Source organism: Artemia franciscana, chromosome 4 (genome assembly GCF_032884065.1).
Source record: "Artemia franciscana chromosome 4, ASM3288406v1, whole genome shotgun sequence".
In the NCBI taxonomy this organism is placed as follows: Eukaryota; Metazoa; Arthropoda; class Branchiopoda; order Anostraca; family Artemiidae; genus Artemia; species Artemia franciscana.
The window spans coordinates 61,872,244-61,893,871 of record NC_088866.1 but is presented as its reverse complement, the minus strand read 5'-3'; the positions used below and the strand labels follow the sequence as shown (position 1 = coordinate 61,893,871).

The 21,628-nt window shown below is 36.2% G+C and overlaps 1 protein-coding gene across 3 annotated transcripts in view; it reads right to left on the bottom strand.

Annotated features, from left to right (window-relative positions):
• The window catches only part of LOC136026691 (cullin-3-A-like), an 87,240-nt gene that overhangs the window by 57,051 nt on the left and 8,561 nt on the right, over positions 1 to 21,628 (bottom strand). For all 3 annotated transcript variants that reach the window (XM_065703439.1, XM_065703441.1, XM_065703440.1), the window contains 3 exons: positions 11,480 to 11,677; positions 4,251 to 4,448; positions 1,805 to 2,008 (listed from right to left, as the gene is read on the bottom strand). In XM_065703439.1, the coding sequence (XP_065559511.1) occupies positions 1,805 to 2,008; positions 4,251 to 4,448; positions 11,480 to 11,677 (600 nt within the window). The remainder of the gene's footprint in view (positions 1 to 1,804; positions 2,009 to 4,250; positions 4,449 to 11,479; positions 11,678 to 21,628) is intronic.

Below are 21,628 nucleotides of genomic sequence, written 5' to 3'. Positions count from 1 at the left end.
AGCTAAATTACCAATTATATCAATATTAAAACCCCTTTTGCCCCTTAGACCAATGTGAAAACAGCTAAATTACCAATTATACCAACATAAAAACCCCATTTGCCCCTTAGACCCATCTGAAAACAGCTAAATTACCAGTTCCACCAATATAAAACCCCTTTTGCCCCTTAGATCCACCTGAAAACAGCTAAATTATCAATTACACCAATATAAAACCAACCTTGCCCCTTAGACCCATCTGAAAACAGCTAAATTATCTATTACACCAATATAAAACCCCTTTTGCCCCTTAGATCCACCCGAAAACAGCTAAATTACCAATTACACCAACATAAAAGGCCCTTTTGCCCCTTAAAACCATCTTGGGTTTATTCACAAATAAAAACTGGTTTTTAATACTTTTTTCAGCTTTTCATAAACATTTTTTTTTATACAGATTTTTAAAATTTTTGTGAAAAACACACTGACCGTTTTAAAAAAGATCACTCAAAATTCTAAATATAGGCAATTAATGTCGAGTAACAAATCACTAATTATAATGGTCTTAAAAATTATCCAATTTTAGTCTAATAGCTTAAAAAAATTTTTGATGAGCAGCTAATAACTCGCAAATCTAGTAAAAATCTAGGCAATTCATGTTACCTAGAAAAACACCGAGCTTTGTCTTCCTACGTGACCTTCAAAAGTTACCCGTCCTTTATCTAAGAGCTTTATACAAGTTTTTAATGAGCAACTTATAGCTTGTAAGTCTAGTATAAATCTATGCGATTAATGTCACCTAGAAACACGCCGTGCTTTGACTTCCTACGTGAACCTAAAAAATTACACATTTTTAGTCTAAAAGTTTTAAACAAATCTTGGCGAGCAGCAAATAACTCATAAATCTAGGCGATTGATGTTGAAAAAAAAAAGAAGCTCAGTATCACACGGCTTGTGCTCCCTAGCAGATTTCAAAAAATACCTTTTTAAGGGGTCAATTTTGCTGAAAACACGATGAATTTGTCTCTCCCTATATTAAAAAAAAAATTCATTTCTCCTCCCTCTTTTGTATGTCCATTAATTGAAAAAACTGTAAGCTTCTATGCAGAGCCAGATTTTTCCAACCAAATGTGAGATTCTTCTGTTCTCAGAAGCTAGGAGTCACCCTAAGATTCAAAGCCCCCTCCCTGACGCGCCCGTTTGGACACTATCCACGTCAAACATCAGATTAGTCATGGAATATGCATGTCCTTTCTTTGCTGGTCCTCCAACTAAGCACACTGTTCCTTTTTAATATGTCCGAAACCGAGCACTTGGTGCAACAATTTCTATCAACTCTGGTAGCCAACCCGTGAAGTCGATGCACGATTGTTTTTAAGTATTGTCTATGTCGGAGTTCTACAAATGTATGCATTACCTTCCATCTGAGGTGGTATCGAAACTCCTTCCGGTCAGTACAAAGGCTTTATGATCGACTCGCCAAAGTACAGCTCGGTTGAACTACCTTGTGCAGGGTACACCCTGCCAAGGATACTTGAAGACGAGTTTCATCCGACAATACGTTATCACACAGAATAGCTTCCCAGCAGGGGTAATCCAGAAAATTTTCCTTTCCAGGCGTTCAAGAGAGCACATAATAAATACCTCAAGAATAGGAAGCGATATAATTACCAGGGTTAACGGTTTATCATCATTTGTAATAGAACTGCGAAACCTGTAATAACAAAAAAAAGCCTTAAAAATATTCCGGCTTTTTTTCTAGAACTTCGAACTTAATTTGTTTTTGAGTAAGTAGTAACAATTAAATTGAATTTTTGATACATACTTTGAAAAAGGCAGCTGAGCGTTGTAAAAAAGGTCGCTCAAAGTCTTCTTCGTAAATCAGCCTAGAGCCAATACCAAGAGTGATTAGCATACTGCAAGCTGACCTAATGGCAATTCGATCAACCACCTCTGATTTCCTTTCACGCTGAATTAGATCGAGAAGTGTTTCTTGTAAGTGTTCGCGTATATTGCCATGCCTAACAATCTGAAAAAAATAAAAACATGCTTTTAAAGATTTCTTTTTTGCTAGTTCTTGAAGTTTTATTTTTTTACATTTACTATTCAACATAGCTTGAAACCCTGGGTAGGAAGATACCTTAACTAATTTTCACAATAAAAGTCACATACCAGCTGCATATGCGGGGAAATCCAGATTTGAATATCTGAGGTGTTATCAAAAATTAATTTGAAAGAATTGGTCGTTTTTCTGAACTAAATTCAAAATTTGAAGCGTAAAAAAAATACATCTAAATTCATTTGTTTAATTTTTGGTTTTTACACTAAATGTTCTTTTGTAACAGCAGTGTGCATAATATATGTCTTACCTTAGACCCTCCAGAGCCAGGGGTGGCACATAGGGCGTCTCCGAAACCTTGCCAGACATGTCGGAGCTGAGCTGCAGCCGTGACGTCCTCCCACTGTGGACATCTCTGCATTACTCAGGTCTCGGTCGCACTGTCGTCGTAAGGTGTGTCTAGGTCGACCTCTTTTTCGCCTCCCCTCGGGGCGCCACTCATATACTGTATTCGGGAGTCAATCTTCTGGTATACAGAAGACGCGGCCAAGATATGTCCGTCTCCTACATTTCAGAAGGTCAGTAACTAATGGCTGACCGGTTCATCGGCAAACTTCTATGTTGGTGACCTTTTCCTGCCACGATATGTTCAGGATTCTCCTAAGGCACATGTTTTCGAAGGCTGGGACACGTTTTTCGAGTTGGGTGTTTAGTTTCCAGCATTCAATAGCATAGAGGAGAATGGACATAAAATTGATATTCAGGAGGCGGAGCTTCAAGCGCACAGTCTTTACTTCTGCGCCAGACTGGTTTCAACTTGCTAAAAGCCGATGTCGCTCGTCCAATTTTTCTCTTGATTTCGTTGGCTATTTCACTATCGTATTCAATCCAACTCCCGAGACACTTAAATTCCTTTACCTGCTCAATTGTTTTATCTTTGCATTTAAGTATCAGCGGAGAGTCAGATGTGGCCATACTCTTTGTTTTACTGACATTTACTGCCATTTATTTTACTGACTTTAAGTCCCATTTTCTCGGCCTTTTCGTCTATGGCGTCGAGTAGCAGCTGCAGTCGCAGTTTCGCTTCTTCAAGAAGAACTACGTCGTCTGCAAAGTCCAGATTAGAGATCTGTCGCCTACTATTCTTCACTCCAATGCCTGAAGACTGCCGTAGAATATAGTCCATTACAATGACAAACAGAAACGGGGATAGGATAAATAAGAGAATGATTAACAATCACGAGTAATAAGATCCAAAACTCAATAAAAGCAACCTACTCGAGATGTACACTATTACAGGTGTACAATTTTTCTAATCAATGAAGCAAATTTATGCGTCATAGGTGGTTGCCATATTCGTCAAAATATTCAAACTTTCCCATTTAAACCGAAATAGTGAAGGAGTATAGCTTGTACAAATACATATTTCTGCTTTTTGTTGTACCCGTCACTGGGGCCATTCCTAAGGTTAGCGGCATCCTGAGCGAAATTAAACCCAGTTATCCCAAATTATGTTGGTAGCACTCCCTTACAGATCCCCCCTCCCCTCTTGAAAATTTTGTCCGTTACAAAGAAACCGTGTACACACAAAAGATGATTGGAATCCTAATACCCTCTACTTGGACTTAAAACTTGAAAATAAAAACGATTGTTGATTATAACAAATATATAAAAAACAAAGCTACTAAAATACTATTTGGGTTTTACCCATCATGAAAGTGCTTCGAGGGGAGGGGGGGATAGGTCAGCAAGACAGAACTAAGTCCTGAAGCAACTACTGAGAAAAAAAAACATTGGCTTGCATTATTCACAGTATCTAGGCTTTATATTCTACTTATAAGCCAAACGTCCCTAAAAGAATTTTGCACTAACACACATTGAGGCAAAGGCTCAGGAAATTCTTCCTCTACACCTGTCAAATTTGATCAATAGTGTTTTGACTTTGAGCCTGCAGTAAAAACGGGAGACAAACAGAGAGAGTTACTTGTAAGAGTGGAAACTGGCCCTACAAAAAGAATCTCCAATGCCATCTAGTGTTTGATGTTTAAAAGATACGACTGCTAAGTTTGAAAAAAATGCCAAGAAGTGTGAACGCTAGATGGCGTTGATGATTTTTTTTTTTCAATACTCAAGCCAGTTTCTACTTTTATTGATTACCCATTCTCTTCGCTGGGAAGTATAAGCAAAGAGACAACTCAAGCCTCTAACATACCAAGTCTCTAAATAAATGTAGGCCAAGGTTGTAGACATTTTCGACATTGTTTTGCTGAACATATACTCTATCCATGTACATAAGGATGTCTCGAATCATAATCATTGATGTTTGATGATCATTCCACGCCTGTATTAATGTTTGAAGAAAGTTCCCAGATGTTTGTTGATTCAAAGATGCTATAATATCTACTCTAATCTAAAAAAAAGGAACAAATATTAGTATAAAATATAAAAAGAAGAAAAAATTACAAAATTCAAATTCTCTACCATGGCTCAGTTAGAATTTTCTTCAACTCACATATTTGTGTTGATCTCACAATATTTTAATTCAGTGTATCCCACGACACAAAATATGTATATTACTAATCATTACCTAGCTATTTGAGTCAATTAAATAACTTTTAGTATTAATGCATGAGCTCAAAAACAAAAGTTTTCGAGACAAAACACAAAACTTTCGTAAAACTTTAAAAAAGAATCAGAAAATTTCAAATTTTTCCAATTCCAATTATTCTCCATAAAAGGGCCTAGTTCCCACCTCGGATAGAATTCATTGTACCTTCGTTAGTACGAAAGTATAATAAACTTCATTTTGGTTCACATTGTAGAACAAAGAAGGTCATAAAATCTTCAAAATAATAAAAGCACCCTTCCTCAGAATAACAGAATCAATCCTACTTGGGATGTATTATCGCGGTTAGTTTTAATACCAGGACTCTTACGGTTGGGGAATACCCACCAGAGGGGAATATAAATCTGAAAATGGCTTTACCTGTGGGCAAGAGCCTGCTCATTGATATTTGCATACTTGCTTATTTATATTTAAACCAAATGGCAAACAAGTCTCATTCCTTGGAGGAGGAAATCACTGGAGACTCCCTACCCCTTATAAAAAGACCATTCTTTGATAAAAGGTCGTTCGTGTCAGCATTGGAGTTTTTTTTTAATTTAGGATCTATTGAAAAACATACTTTCTTCTCATCACTTCAAATTTCAAAGCTCATACTATTTGGAAGAAGTGCAACGTGTCTACATAAGCGTATTTTGGGAGATAGAAAGGTACCGTTGGAAGGAGTAAAGGCCCAGCCTCCCCACTTCGCGCCCTTTAATCAAAGAGATTGAAATTCCTTGCATGGTTTGGATTCAAGCAAGATGTAGTCTGTCCACAACTTGCTGTCTCTCGTTGAGTGTCATTTTATGTAGAATACCTTTCCTGATTCGCTTCGAAAAGCTAACTCGTTTGGCACTTGAATGACTTACTCGGAAATCCAAACTCTTTTTGGTGATTTTTTTTTGTAGCATTTATTGGAATTTAGTATATTTAATCTATTTAATTACAATTAATGTGTAACATTTTTCTTCTATTGATTCAGTGCTTAACTGAAACGTATGGATTCCCCCTCTTTTACAGGCCTAGGAGCCTTTGAGGGATCAGCACAATATTTCCACTGTACGATTAATTATGTATGAATAAATCTTGTCTATCTATGTATCCTCTGTTTATGAATTATGATGTACTTGATGTGTCTTGACTTAAGGTATTATTTTATTCGGGATGAAATACAATTACAACATAATATATAAAAGTCCCCCTAATGGGTTATTTAAAAAATAAAAAAGGGAATGCAAAAATTGCAAGAATGGAATAAAATAGATTGGATAAATTAATTAGACTGAATGAATCTCCGATTCTAGAAACATCTACAATTTAGTAGATGGAACAAACTGGATACATTTCGGATTGAATATATTAACAGATTTGAGACTTCTAAGCTGGTCCATCAAGCTCAAATTCATAATCATTAACCTCAAAAATGAATAAATATCAACTAGCCGAAAATTAAATATACTTTATAAAATGTGCAGTTTATATGTTTAGAATTTGGAATTTCCAAACAGTTCGTGGTAACAAACTGTAGTAAGGAGTGACCCGGCTCAATATTAACCGAAACCCTAAAAAATCGGAATTTTGATACTAGTAGTTACATCAAAAGAATCAAATTTTAATGCTGATTTTAAATATATATATTTCATCAAGCTTATTCTTACCCATCAAAAGTTACGAGCATGAGAAAGTTTGCCTCATTTTAGAAAATAAGGGGAAATATCCCCTAAAAGTAATAAAATCTTTACGAAAATCACACCATCAGATTCAGCGTATCAGAGAACCCTATTGTAGAAGTTTCAAGCTCCTATCTACAAAAATGTGGAATTACGTATTTTTTGCCAGAAGACAGATCATGGATGCGTGTTTATTTGTTTTTTTTTTTTTTTTTTCTTTTCCCCATGGGTGATCGTATCGACTCAGTGGTACTAGAATGTCGCGAGAGGGCTCATACTAACGGAAATGAAAAGTTCTAGTGCCCTTTTTAAGTGATCAAAAAATGGAGGGCAACTAGGCCCCCTTCCACACCCATTTTTTCCCAAAAGTCACCGGATCAAAATTCTGAGATAGCCATTTTATTCACCATAGTCGAAAAACCTTAGAACTATGTATTTGGGGACGACTTGCTCCCCCACAGTCCCCGTGGGAGGGGCTGCAAATTACAAACTTTGACAGTTGTTTACATATACTAATGGCTATTGGGAAGTGTACAGACGTTTTCAGGGGATTTTTTGGTTTGGGGGAGGGGAGAAGTTGAGGGGGTTACTTGGGAGGATCTTTTCATGGAGGAATTTGTCAAGGGGGAAGAGAATTTCAATGAAGGGGGCGCAGGACTTTCTAGCATTATTAAAAAAACACAATGAAAAAATAAATATGAAAAGTTTTTTCGACTGAAAGTAAGAAGCAGCAATGAAACTTAAAACGAACAGAAATTATTACGCATATGAGGGATTCGCCTCCTCGTGATACCTTGCTCTTTACGCTAAAGTATTTTTAGTAATTTCAACTATTCATTCTACGGCCTTTGTGATTCAGGGGTCATTCTTAAGGAATTGGGACAGAATTCAAGTTTTAGTGTGAAGAGCGAGGTATTGACGAGGGGGTGAACCCCTCGTAATAAAAACATACAAATATAGAAGTTCGTTACGTAAGTCAATTCGTAAGTTACGTATATTTTTTACTAATGAAAACGTTCGTAAAAAATTAAAAGTTCTAGTTACCTTTTTAATTAATCAAAAATTGGAGGGCTACGAGGCCTCCTCCCTCGCTCCTAAATTAAAAGTTCTAGTTGCCTTTTTAATTAATCAAAAATTGGAGGGCTACTAGGCCTCCTCCCTCGCTCCTTTTTTGTCAAAATCTTCCGATTAAAACCATGAGAGAGCCATTTAGCCAAAAAAAAATAATATGCAAGTTTCGTTTTAATTATTTATGTGCGGAGAGCCAAAATCAAAACATGCATTAATTCAAAAACGTTCAGAAATCAAATAAAAAAAAACAAACAAGTTTTTTTAACTTGTAGCTAGTAAGGAGCGACATTAGAACTTAAAACGAACAGAAATTACTCTGTATATGAAAGGGGCTTTTCCTCCTCAACTCCCCGCTCTTTACACTAAAGCTTTTTACTGTTTTAAACAGTAGAGTTAAGAGAAAGAGTCAAACTTTAGCGTAAAGAGAGGGGCGTTGAGGAGGAAAAGCCCCTTTCATATACGGAGTAATTTCTGTTCGTTTTAATTTTTAATGTCTCCGTACTTTCAGTTAAAAAAAACTTGTCTTTTTTTATTTGATACACTATAATAACCACCTGAGATTTGTTACCAACGGCTCAGAAAGCCAAAACCACAGATACTGATGGAATATAAAATTAATTTTGTTTTCATTTGGAACGATCATACTCGCAGTAATAAGGGTACTGAATCTTAGAGCACCACTCTCTAATAATCTTTGAATGATCGTGAGTCAAAAAACGTAGGACATGACTATGTGTTCGAAGCATAGGTGAGTATATTTTTGAGGTAGCTTGAGCCTCCTGAATTTGGCCCTATATAAAATAGTGGAGGAACGCGAGGGGGAGGGGTACAAAATCGAGATCCTAACTTTATGCCCTTCGGTCATATAGATTGAAAATCATTGTATTATTCAGGTTTTAACAACATCTAACATGGGAACGTTTGCATTAGAAAAGAATAAGAAAAATATGGGGAAGGGCAATTCAAGACCCCTTGAATTCAGGCCCAATTGCTCATAAAGACTTAATAGTGTTATATGATTGAGCTTTCAACACGAAGCAAAATAAACACCTTTCCATTTAAATCTACTATGCCTTTAAAGACATATCTTGGGGCTCTTTTGGCCGTTGCGATTAATACTTCTATCTTGAAATTTTGACCTAACGCCCATATAAGGGTAGTGGAGTATCCAGGTTTAAATTGAATGTTGAAGGGACATCAGATTTCCTCCTTTCAGCTTTAGACCTTCAAGGGCACTTTCCCAAGTTTCCTAAGACCATCTGTCCTATGTGATAAACACTGAAAAACAAATACACGATAAACTCATTGCTCTATGCAGGGTGAAAATAGTTGTGCTTACATCTATGCTTGCCATCATATTTACCAGATATTTCAATTTAATAAATTGGTCTATAAAGCTTATGCCAATTCGATTTAAGAAAAAAGCTGGCAATTGGACTGGAATTACTACATAAGTTGTGTGCCATTATTTCATTGCTCCAACGACACCTCTACTTTACTTTTGCTTTTCTTAATGGCCAAATCTAATGGAGGATGAAACGTCAATAATTGAGTTTTTTGTAGTCAAGATTCAATATTAGATAAAATTTTGGGTGATATATAGCCTCACTGCAAGGAGAGGTATCAAAATTGATATAAACATTTACTAATTTGGAATACTCAAGACAAGCCAACACTGATCAAATGGAGTCAAAACTTAAAGTATAGAAGTTTCAACGATATAAACTTTGACAATAGGAAAAGGGATAGCAACCAGAGACATGGCTGGAGCATTGCCTTCGTAAAGAGCCATGAACCTTCAATACACCCCAGCCAGTCATTTCGCATGAAAGAAGCTTTTCTAGATTATAAAGAGGGGACTAATTTACTTGAAAATTGAAAAAATTATTGCCCTTTTAATCAGAAGTCACCTTCCCGTAACCCCAAAAAACATTTAATACAAATTTTCGATAGGGGTCCGGTAATCCGTTCCGTTCCGGTAATGTCAATTACGTATCTAATACTTGTGCTTATTTTTCCCACCAAGTTTCATCCCGATCCCTCCACTCTAAGCGTTTTCCAAGATTTTAGGTTTCCCCCTCCAACTCCCCCCCATGTCACCAGATCCAGTCGGGATTTAAAATAAGAATTCATCGTCCTAGCTTATCCGGAAGTGCCTAAACTAGCAAAACCAAGACAGGCAGACAGACAGACAGACCGACCGACAGACCGACAGAATTTGCGATCGCTATATGTCACTTGGTTAATACCAAATGCCATAAAAATGGGAGCGGATCGCCCCCGTCACCCCCCCCCTTGTATCCGTGCTTCTGTTATGCAATCTATAAGAGCAAATTTTGTCCGTAATTTAGGCAGCACTAAGTAGAATCAATCTATATGCAGAATTTACGTTCACAAGTTTTTATTACGTAATGAAAAAGTCAATAAAAAAGAACTAACGTGGATTTTCTGGATGAGCAATTACAATAAATTTTGGAAATAAATTAATAAAATTTCATCGAAGGGCTTTCACACTTGATCATTTGCTTTTGATGATTCTGATGATCTTAGACAATGATTATGATAGTTTTAAAGAATTTAACGTTAGGATAGTGTGAAAGGTCTTTTTTTAGTTCGAAATATTTTACTTAATGCAAAAGAACTCATCTACTTGGCATATGAAATTACGTACGTAGGGTAAAAGCATACTGCGTACGTACGTAGTGATTCAGCCCAAGCTAAGGTACGTTTTGTTAAGAAAACATCCTTTCAAATCCTTCCTCGTTATTCTTGATTAATTACACTTTTTAAAGGAATGAAATGAAGTAAAGCAGAACCAGTTGTATGAGCAAGCTCTGATCATTCCAAAATAAATGGTATTACATTTGGCAGGTGAGAAGTGGTTCCTTAAGAAAACAACTACCGTAGACTATTAAATAAAACATTTGACACGCGAACTTACGATTTTACAAATTTTATGATAAATCGTAAAAACAAGCTGTCTAAGCAGAAATATGCTTATTGTTACTCGAAAAAAAAAAAAAAAAAAAACACCTCAGAAACTAGTGTTCGAGAAATTGATCAATATTCAATTCAAGTTTGGTACATTTCTATAAAACACGTACTGTCAATATTCACATCAATCCCCGACTTAATTAGTAACAAATAACTTTCAATATTATCTTTCATATAAAAAAACACTTGGGCACGAGCAACTAGTTTACGGAAGGAATATTGAATTACAAATTTGAAACAAATGAAGATCGAAATGGATTAGCAAAAGATGATGAAATGTACAACATAACATATTAATAAAAGAGATTAGAAATGAGTGCTAACACATTGCATTGCCTAATTCAAATAATAAATACAAACTAAACTTGATATACTTAACTTCTATGTTTAATTACTGTTTAATATATTACTAATATGTGTAATTTCTCATGTTTTTAATTACAGATATGTTTTTATTGCTAATTACTGATCAGTAAATAATTACTTATTTTATTAACTGATATGTTTTACTGATATTTAGTGATCAGTAAATAATTTTTGATATGTTTAATGATCGATATGTTTGTTACTGATTAGAAAACAACTACCAATATGTTTACTGATAACTACTGATCAGATAATAATTACTAAAATATTTTTTGCTGATCAGTGCATAAATACTGATTTGTATAATTACCGATGTGTTTACTGATACTTTTTCACTGATTGTTACTGATTTCAATTATAATTACCGATCAGTAAAGCAATTATGGATATGTTTAATTACTAAACTTAATTTCAATGGAGACAGAGAGGAAATGAGGAATTACTTACCAATAATACCATGGTGAAAAGAATTATAATTTCATTGGTTTACGCCTGTGGCATATTTCCCTCTGTTCTTGAATGAAATTTTAAGCCAGTAAAAGGAGGGAAAAACTAAAACTCTCCTGATTGGTTCTCTTATTTGAAATCGTTAGCCAGTAAAAAGAAAGAAGAGTCAAGATTTTAAGATTTAAGCTAGCTGTTTCTCAGGGGTACAAGACTGTTTTTATTGTTTTCATTTACAATGTTTAAAGATCAGACTTCACAGAAAATTCAGCAGGAAATTCAAAAATTTACCTTTGCTTCTAAGTGATGAGTCACAACTTCCCTTAATCCATTATAAAGCCTTTCACCGTGCTTATGTAATACCATATTATACGCATTTCGATATAGCTCTTCAAAGCTCAATCCTGAATTGTTCTTTTTCTGAATTTCTTGTATTGCATTCTTTAAAACATTCCAAATGTTGTCAACATATTTCTCATCCATATTGATCTAAAAAAGTCATAACTTTTTTTCCTTTGGGAAAATATGACTGTTTTTCTATCAGCTAAAAATGATTGTTTCCCACTCACCTTGTGGATAAAATACTATAATTTTTTAAAACGTTCATTACTACAATCCAGATCACAATCAAATTTCCAAGTAGGTGGTATTTTCCGTACACTTCTAGCCTAAAGAGCTAAATGCGACTTGAAAGTAAAATAATCTGAATTAAATGTGGGCTATTTTGAAATGAAATTCTAAAAAAAAAGATTAACTTATTTGGCATAAAAATGTCAACTTGACTACCTTGGTGCAGAGAGATTACAACTTTTGGAAGGTCATAGGATTTTCCTAGGAGGTTTGTAATGCTTAGAAAATAATATTTCCAGGCAAAACTACCTAATTTCTAGTGTGGATTGTATCCCCTTTTCTTCTAAGAATTTTTTGGGGTGAGGAGAGAGCAAGATGGCAGTCCTTGAGCATGTAGGAATATACCCTTTCTGGGGACAGGCCTTTAAACATGAAAAAGTAAAATTTAAGCCTACATTTCAAAATCTCCCTGAAAGGGATACTTTGGGCAAATTTTAGAGGGGAGTTGGATTTTAGAGGAAGGGGAAATTTTAGAGGGAGAGCAGCCCCAAATTAGTATCCTGGGTTTCAGAGCATTGGCAGGAGTTTTATTTGAAAATCTAATGAATTTGAAGTAGCAAGAGAGACCAAACCACAGCAAAATGTCAATCTCCACAATCTGGTGCTATGGAGGTGGTTAATCTAATTAGAACTGAAACTCCTAGTTTGAAAGGCCACACTACCATGTGATAACATTCATCTTACATTTTCCCGTACAAATTATCATATTTTGTTTTCTTCGGACTATACCATTGCTTTTACTGACGTTTAACCCTAGTTACTTCTGGAAGAACGGATATTACTACTACTACTACTAATAACTCACTGCAGCACCAAGCCGCCTGAGGCCAACACAGCTACGCACACTCCTCGTCCAACCTAATCTATTTAAAGCTTCCCTCTTTACACCCTCCCAGGAAGTTCCCATTTTCTTTGAATCTTTATTAATGACATCCTCCCAACCCAAACAAGGACGACCTGCTTTCCGTGTAGCCCCAGACGGTTGGCCAAAAAGGACAATCTTCGGTAATATGTCATCCTTCATCCGTAGAACGTGGCCTAGCCATCTCAACTTTTCTTTCATTATAGCCCTAGAAAGCGGGATTGAACCACATTTTTTGTACGACCTACTGTTTGAAATACGGTCAGTCAGCCGGGTACCTAGAACAATCCGTAGGCAATTTCTCTGGAAAACATCTAGTAAATTTTCATCTGCTTTTCGGAGCGCCCATGCTTCAGAGCCATATTTGACCACTGTCATCACTGTAGCTTCGAATATTCTAATCTTGGTTTGCAGACTTATCTTTCTATTCTTTCAAACTTTTTTTAACTGTGAAAAAACACCCTGAGCCTTAGCTATTCTACTTTTAACATCTTCACTGCTCCCACCATCTTTACTAATAATACTACCAAGGTAACTGAAGCTCCCAACCTGATCAATCTTTTCGTTACCTAGTGTCACCTGTTCTTCTTCACTTATTCCTAACCCTAGTGATTTAGTCTTCTTAACATTAATTTTCAAGCCCATTTTAGCACCCTAAACTAGCAAAACCTTTAAAAAATTCATTCATTTTGCTCACACTTTCATCTAATATGCTTAAATCATCAGCATAATCTAAGTCCAGGAGCGTTTTTCCTTCCCATGTGATTCCATGGTCTCCAATTGCCTTTCCTGTGCTCCTTAAGACGAAGTCCATACTGGCATGTTAATAAATTGAAAGGGAGTAGCCAATCCGGACTAGTCCCAGTTAAAGATAGAAATAGGGCCACAATTAGTGATAAGGAAAAAGTTAAAGAAAGATGGGTGGAACATTTTGAGAATGTGCTAAACCGAGATACAGTTGCAGGAAAAGGTATAGATGAAAATAAAAAGTTTGTGATACCTTGGATGTGAAGGAAGATTTGTTTAGTGAGGAAGAATTAGCAACAGCATTGAGGCTGGTAAAAAGCTAGTGGAGCTCTTCGAGAGAGTTCTACTTTGGTTTGATAACAGCTATCTTACCCTGAACATTTTAACATCTAGTTTTTCACTCATGTATCTTAGGTTTATACAGATATCTGTTTCTTAAGCATCCTTCTTGATGAAAATCTATTTGTCAAGCGCCATGCTGATTGGATTAAAATGAAGGCCTTTACTAGCCTTGGTATTTTTAGTAAGCTCAGACATATTTTCTTTGTTCAATTCTGAGAAACCTCTCTCCCAGTTTAATTCGGTCTTTTGCTTCTTATTGCTCAGTTATAAGAAGTCAATTTTTTTTTCCTTTTTAACACTTATATTAAGTCATAAATCAAATCCAGAAAACAAATTGTTCAGCCAATTAAACCGTTGCTGGTTGTTGAAAACCTTTTTATTATTTTCCTTTAGCTCCACTATTATTTTTCGACGTTCCATAGATGTACATCATCCTTTGTATTTGATTTTTATTGAGAGAGACACTTTTTTTTTACACATATCATCAATATACAAAAGAACCAAATCAGCCACTTTAGAGAGTCAAAGACTTGTTAGTAGTGGCTAATAAGCATTCAATGAACAACGATACCGACAACATTAATAAAACAAAGCAAAAAATGAAATGAGACAAAAAGTGGGAAAGGAAAACAAAAGAAAATAAAGAAAAAGAGAGAGAGAGAGAGAGAGAGAGAGAGAGAGAGAGAGAGAGGGAAGAAAAAATCCTACTTAAAAACAAGACAATAACCCGTCCCATTTAAATTATTTACTTAGTCTCTCCCCAGAAGGTGGTTCTTCAGTCTACTCTTAAACTGGCTAACATTTTCTGACAACCTTATACTCATTGGTAAAGAATTCCATTCTACTGGTCCAGCAAACCTGAGAGTAAAACTTGCCCTCTGAGAGCTCCGAAACTCGTATACCAAATCATCAATGTTTCTAGTATCACAACTGTGGTATGAAGAATTCCTTGTAAATATTTGACGAAAAATTTCAAAATCTTCGATTGGCCCCTTCATGACCTGTAAAGTTTTTTTAGTTTTCGACTGATTTTTGGCCATTGGTTGCCGATCTAGTTTTTGCTGAGTGATCAGAATGAATTCTAGTAAATCTTCCCTCACTTTTTTATTTTTTGTATATAGTGTTCGCGAGTACATGTTTAGACTGTATGCGTATTTTCTCCTCATTTAGACGCAATGGAGCTGTCATGGAGATCAGAATTAGTTTTTGTTTTTCCTGTGTATTAGTTTTTCACTGTCTAATAAAAAGACCTATCCCTATTGAAACTCTTATTTGTTGGAAGATATATCTTATAATACTGTATCTATTTACACAGCAATACTAATGGTTATACATTACTGGATAGTTAAACACCAGCAATTAGGGAAAGATCGTATATGTTCTTGTGTAAATGGGGAGGGGGGCTGGGTGCCGAAACCCTGAAAGACATTATGGCCTAAATTTACAAATTTCCACGATCCCTTCCAGAAGTAGGATTAGTGTGGCGTATGTACCTCTTAACCTTGCTCCCATTGCAGTAGTATATTTGTATTAGGATTGTAAGAGATCACTGGTATAACACTCCCTCTTATAGTAAAAACGAAACGTTTTCAAGGAAGATCTTTCCCTTCGAACGTTAAATTTTATGCTGAGGTTCAGCTTTGTCATTAAAAGGGAGGGGGTGTGGTAACCTCCCTCATATTTAAGAAGATCCTATTTTATTGTCTAAAACAAATACATCTAATGAATCATTATTCTCGAACCATGTTTGTACTTACACGAGTCAAAATAAAGCAACTGGGTAGTTTAATTTACCTAGGCATTATTATTAATAAATATCATAAGGTGGATATACAGTAACAATGTTTTAACTAGAATAGCCAAGGTGCATATTTTTTTTCAAAATTAACTAAAGCTTGATGGGAAAGATCGATAAAAACAGAACTAAGATACAGAAGCCCTGGTATTGATAGTCTTTAAGCAAGGCTCTAACACGTAGATGCTTCAAAAGTTGAGGAAGATACTACTACTAGCACTGCTAATAGCAAACTGCAGCGTCAGGTCACCTGAGGCCAACATAACTGCAGGCGCTCGTCGTCCACTCCAAATATGTTCAAAGCTTCATTCTTTAACACCTCCCATGAAGCTACGATTTTCCTTAGATCTTTTCTTAAGACCACTCCCCATTCCACTTTTTTCGTTTTTTTTTTCCTTGAGTTTTTTATTTTGTCATTTCTTGCCTTTATTTAAATGCTCTATTTTTTATTATTATTATTTTCTCTGTTTTTTAATAAAGGCTTCTGGGCATAAAGCTTAAACATTTCGGTCCTTATTATTATTATAAAAAAAATCCACTGTTCGTTTGAAATATAATACCCGTTTTCCTACATTTTTATTTATTTTACTTGAAGTTGGAAAGGCAAAGTGGTTTAAAGAATAATTTTTATTGGAGGCAATCGACCATTGAGGCCTGAGCATCGACCCTATTTGGGTCCACCCCACAATAACAATTAATTTGTAGTGGAAAAAAAAGCTAAAATACTTAGACCACGTTATACACTTTGGTAATCCAGCTAGGATCAAGATGAACTATCAGCTTGGCTAAATAAGCTATACATCATCAAATAGGATTGCAAGAGGATACAAAATAAACTCCAACTGAAGTCGGAGCTTCTTGGAAGGGATCAAATCATGAAATCTTAAATGGTGTGGTTGGGGAGGAGTGTATACCATGAAAACTGCGATAATTTAATAATAGGAATATAAGTAGTTATCATGACATCTCGGTTTTTATGGCACTTGGTATCTACCAAGTGACATATAGCGATCGCAAATTCTGTCGGTCTGTCTGTCCCGGTTTTGCTACTTTAGGCACTTTCAGGTGAGCTAGGACGATGAAATTTGTCAAGCGTATCAGGAACCAGATCAGATTAAATTATAAATTGTCATTTCCCCGATTCGACCATCTGAGGGGGGGGGAGTGGGGGGACGGTTAAATCGGCAAAATTAGAAAAAATAGGTATTTTTAACTTACGAACGGGCGATCGGATCTTGATGAAATTTGATTTTTGGAAGGATATCGTGTCTCAGAGCTCTTATTTTAAGTCCTGATTGGATCCGGTGACATCGCAGGGAGTTGGGGGAGGGGGAACCTAACAAACTCGGAAAACGCTTAGGGTGGAGGGATCGTGATGAAACTTGGTGGGAAAAATAAGCATAAGTCCGAGATATGTGACGGAAGCAACCGGACCGGATCCACTCTCTTTGGTGGAGTTGGGGGAGTAATTCGAAAAAATTAGAAAAACTGAGGCATTTGTAACTTATGAACGGGTGACCAGATCTTAATGAAATTTGATCTTTAGAAGGATCTTGTGCTTTAGAGCTGTCATTTTAAATCCCGACCAGATCTGGTGACATTGGGGAGAACTAGAGGGGGAAACCGGAAATCTTGAAAACCGGAAATCTTGGAAAACGCTTAGAGTGGAGAGACTGGGATGAAACTTGATGGGAGAATAAGCACAAGTTATAGATATGTGATTGGCATAACTGGAACGGATCCGTTCTCTTTAGAGGAATTGGGGGTTGTTAATTAGGAAAAATCAGAAAAATTGAGGTATTTTAACTTAAGCATAGGAGACCGGATCTTAATAAAATTTGATATTTAGAAGGAACCCACGTCTCAGCGCTCTTATTTCATATCCCGACCAGATCTGTTGACATTGGAGGGAGTTCGAGGGGGAAACCAGAAATCTTGGAAAACACTTGTAAATATCGTATATACATGATTGACGTAACCAGACTGGGTCCGCTCTCTTTGGGGAAGTTAGGGGGTGGGGTTCAGTGCTTTGGCAAGTTTGGTGCTTCTGGGCGTGCTAGGACGATTAAAATTGGTAGGCGTGTCAGGGAGCAGCACAAATTGACTTGATAAAGTCGTTTTTCCCGATTCGACCATCTGGGGGGGGGGGGCAGAAGAGGGAGAAAAAATTATATAAATTTAGGTATCTTTAACTTACGAGTGGGTGATCGGATCTTAATGAATTTTGATATTTAGAGGGACCTCGTGACTCAGAGCTCTTATTTCAAATCCCGACCGGCATTGAGCTTCGGATTTTCCTTTTAAAGCAAACTATTGATTCTTAGAATTTTGCCAGAGGTCACACTATATGAGCTCTGGGCTCTTCCGACCTCGTCACAAGTGCCATAGGAGCTCTTAGCTCTTGTTTATAGCATAAAAGAAAGAAAACGATCAAAAATGGGATTTTTAAAGGCCAAATGAAAATACCGAAGAAAATACAGAAAGCGAATATTTCGAGAGAACAACCGCCTCTCTTCTTCAGCGCGAACAAAATAATACTATCAAGGAAAAAAAAAAAAAAAAACATGTGGGGAAATTATAACAAAACCAATGAAATAACGCCTAAAAAATTACATAAAATTCAATAAAAGACCAAAAATTAAAAGAATAAAAATCAAATATCTAACAAACAATAAAGTGAGTTATTCGCCAATATCCGCGATTTGCATAAAATCCGAACAAATATGAACTGTCATCAGCGGATACTAACGAAGAATTGAGAAATAAAAGAAAACATTTCATTCACTCAAACAAACGAAGCAGCAATTGAATAAATTAGAGAGCCAGGTCACCTGATTTCTAATCTTAACCGTTGCATTTCTTGCTGATACCCTTTCAGACCTGAGGGGTTGATGATGTATTTGATCATGTGATTGGGGAAGTGGTTCAAGATTTATTTCAGGGATTACAAAAGTATCAGCTTCTTTTTTGAGAAAACCGAAATGCGACTCATTTATTCTTAAATCATCTGAATCTCTGTTCAAAGCTAGACCTAAATGTTGGTATTTATACGTTTGAACAGCTTCTCTGTAGTGCTGGACAATTCCTTTGTCAATATTCGATATTTAGTCAATACTCTTCAGTATTTTCATTTGGCCTTTAAAAAACCCATTTGTGATCGTTTTTTTTTTCTTTATGTTATGGCAGACCATTGTGGTTTAAAAAATTATGTTCTTGGTTTTATATATAAATGCGCATTAAGATGTAATACAAAGAAAGAAGACAATAAAGGAAGAAAAGGATAGACAAAAGGGCCATAAAGAACTTTACCTCAAAAGTAAGACTACTGTCTCAACATACGATAGGTTACGAGATTTTCAGAATTTATGATTTCATAAGTGTACCGCGATGTTGCTTTAAGTGCAGGTCTCCTGATCACTTTATCAACGATTGTACCAGTCAGGTGGAAAAATGTGCGCGCTGCGCCGAAAATCACATTTTTTCGAAAGATGCGCCCTGTACAAATAGACCTAAATGAGCAAACTGCGGCGATTCTCACACTTCATATAGTCTACTATGTCCAGTGCTCAAGTCTCGTATTGCGACCGCTGTGAAAAAATGATGTCACAAAAATTCTCGGTTATTTCGTACAATATAAATGGAACACGTCAAAAAGAGCACATCATTGACGAATTTTCGAGCAACTATGACATCGTTTGTCTTCAAGAGCATCTTTTATCTTCAGATAATACCAACTTGTTGAAACAGAGTGCAAACCATATTACTTTTGTGAGTGCTGCAAGATCTACGTTTGGTAGACCTTCCGGAGGCCTCGCCTGTATACTGAGACGTAGCTCCTTTTCATCCACGACGCCTGGGCTGTTCCATAGCGACGAAAACCTCTTGGCCGTGCGAATTGCCGATTTAATACTTATTAACGTGTACTTTCCTTGTGATCGTAAGTCGGTTCAATCACTGAATAAGTTTGCCAAGACCTGTAGTGTTTTGAAAAAAGTGACAGAATCCGCATCATCTCTCGGTTATCAATTTGTTGTCGCCGGGGATTTTAATGCTGATTTACTGAATTCAAATATTCGATCTGATATGGTTTTCGAGTCTTTATCTGAGTTTAAGCTAGTGGATAAGAATCGTCCGTTTTCTTACATCCATCATTCTGGGAGCCTTACTAATATTGATCATGTTCTTTGCTCTCCCAATTTATCTGTTTCGACTGTTTCTGTACATGAAATAGAAAGCAATATAGACCACCTACCAATTTCCTTCATGCTTGGTATTTCTCTGTCGCAAGATAGTTCTAATAGACGTGGGAATCGTAGATGGTTTACCAGAAGAAATTGGAATAAGGCTAATTGGGCTCTTTATACTTCTACCCTTACAGCTTTTTTGTCTAGGATAAAAGTTCCTTTTCAGCTACTTCAGGTTGGATCTAAATTTGTAAATGATAAGAATTTTCTGAATAAATATTATTTTGATATTATATCATGCATGAAGGAAGCTGAGAGGGTGGCTGTTCCCGAAGAACGTGTTAAATTTAATACGCGGAAGCCTGAATGGTCTTGGGATCCGGGTCTAAAATCAGTGAAAAATAAAGCCAAATTTTGGCTACGTATTTGGGTTTCTTGCGAACGACCACGTAGTGGTGTAGTGTTTCAGCTTAAACAGAAAACTAAATTAGAGTATAAAAAGTATTTACGGTCTGCAAAATCTAAAATTTGCAAATTCCCGTCAAGTAATTTCGATTGGAAAAATGTGGTAAATTCAAATAAAATCGATGACTCTTCGTCAACAAGTAGCCCAATTAGTCCTGCTGCTTGGTGCAAATATTACGACCAGATTTTCAACACTATAAACCATTTTGTTCATGCTACTTTTATGAGGTTTCTTATTTCTGCGCTTCCCATATCACTCCGCCAGAACCAAATCCTCCCAGTTAATTTAGTTTCGGAGGCACAAGCTATAAAGAAGCTTAAGTCTAGCTCTATTGATTGTGATGGTATAAGTGTCAAACACCTAAATGTTGATTGTCCAGCTCTAGTCCAACATTTACAACTTCTGTTTCAAATGTGCTTATGCACCTCGGTTGTGCCTGAAAGTTTTTTGTGTGGAACAGTTACTTCAATCCTGAAAAGAGGAAAGATTCCGACTGAGTGTGCATCTTACAGGCCTATAACGGTTTCCTGCAATATAAGCAAAATGTTTGAGTATCTTCTCCTGCCATCAGTTAATTCTTCGGCATATTTTGGTGAAAATCAGATTGGGTTTTCAGCTGGGGTAGGTTGCCAGCAGGCTCATCGAATTTTGGCTAATGTTCTTACTGAGGCTACTAAAAAGGGATTCGAGTTACATTTATGTGCTTTGGATCTCTCCAAAGCCTTTGACACTGTTACGCATTCCCAAGCTATCTTTTCCCTTTTTAGTCACGGTATCAACATATCGGTAATTTTTCTTCTTAGATATTGGTATTCAAATTCCTTTTTGCGGATTAAAACGGATATGAGGGTTTCAGATAGTAAAATTCCAATACAACGTGGGGTCCGGCAAGGTGCTATCCTATCCCCCTCTATTTTCAAACTTTGTATATCATAAGTCCTTTCCTCTTTCCCACCTACTTGCATCCTCAATTCTGTAAATATTTCTTATCTTGCCTATGGGGATGATATTCTTTTGATCAGTAGGACTAAAAAAGGGCTCTCTTTGTCTGTTTCAACAGTAGCATCTAAACTTCATGCGATTGGACTTTCTCTTAATCTTTCAAAGTATGAATATCTTTCATTTAATAGCAATATCACTACTCCTCTAATCTGTGGATCTTTTTCTATCCCGTCGGTTTCTTCATTTCGGTGGCTGGGAATTAACGTTAGTAAAACTCTAAAATCCTTACGGACTCTCACTGTTGCTGATTCCAAGAAGAAAATCCAATTAAGTTACTCTAAAATTGTTGCTAACCGAGGTAAATACAATAGAAAGTCTCTTGCTAAATTATACTCGGTTTTTATAGATCATTCGGTTTTGTTTCTTTCTGGTATTTACCCTATTTTTCATAAAAAAGATATCAGTTCAATTC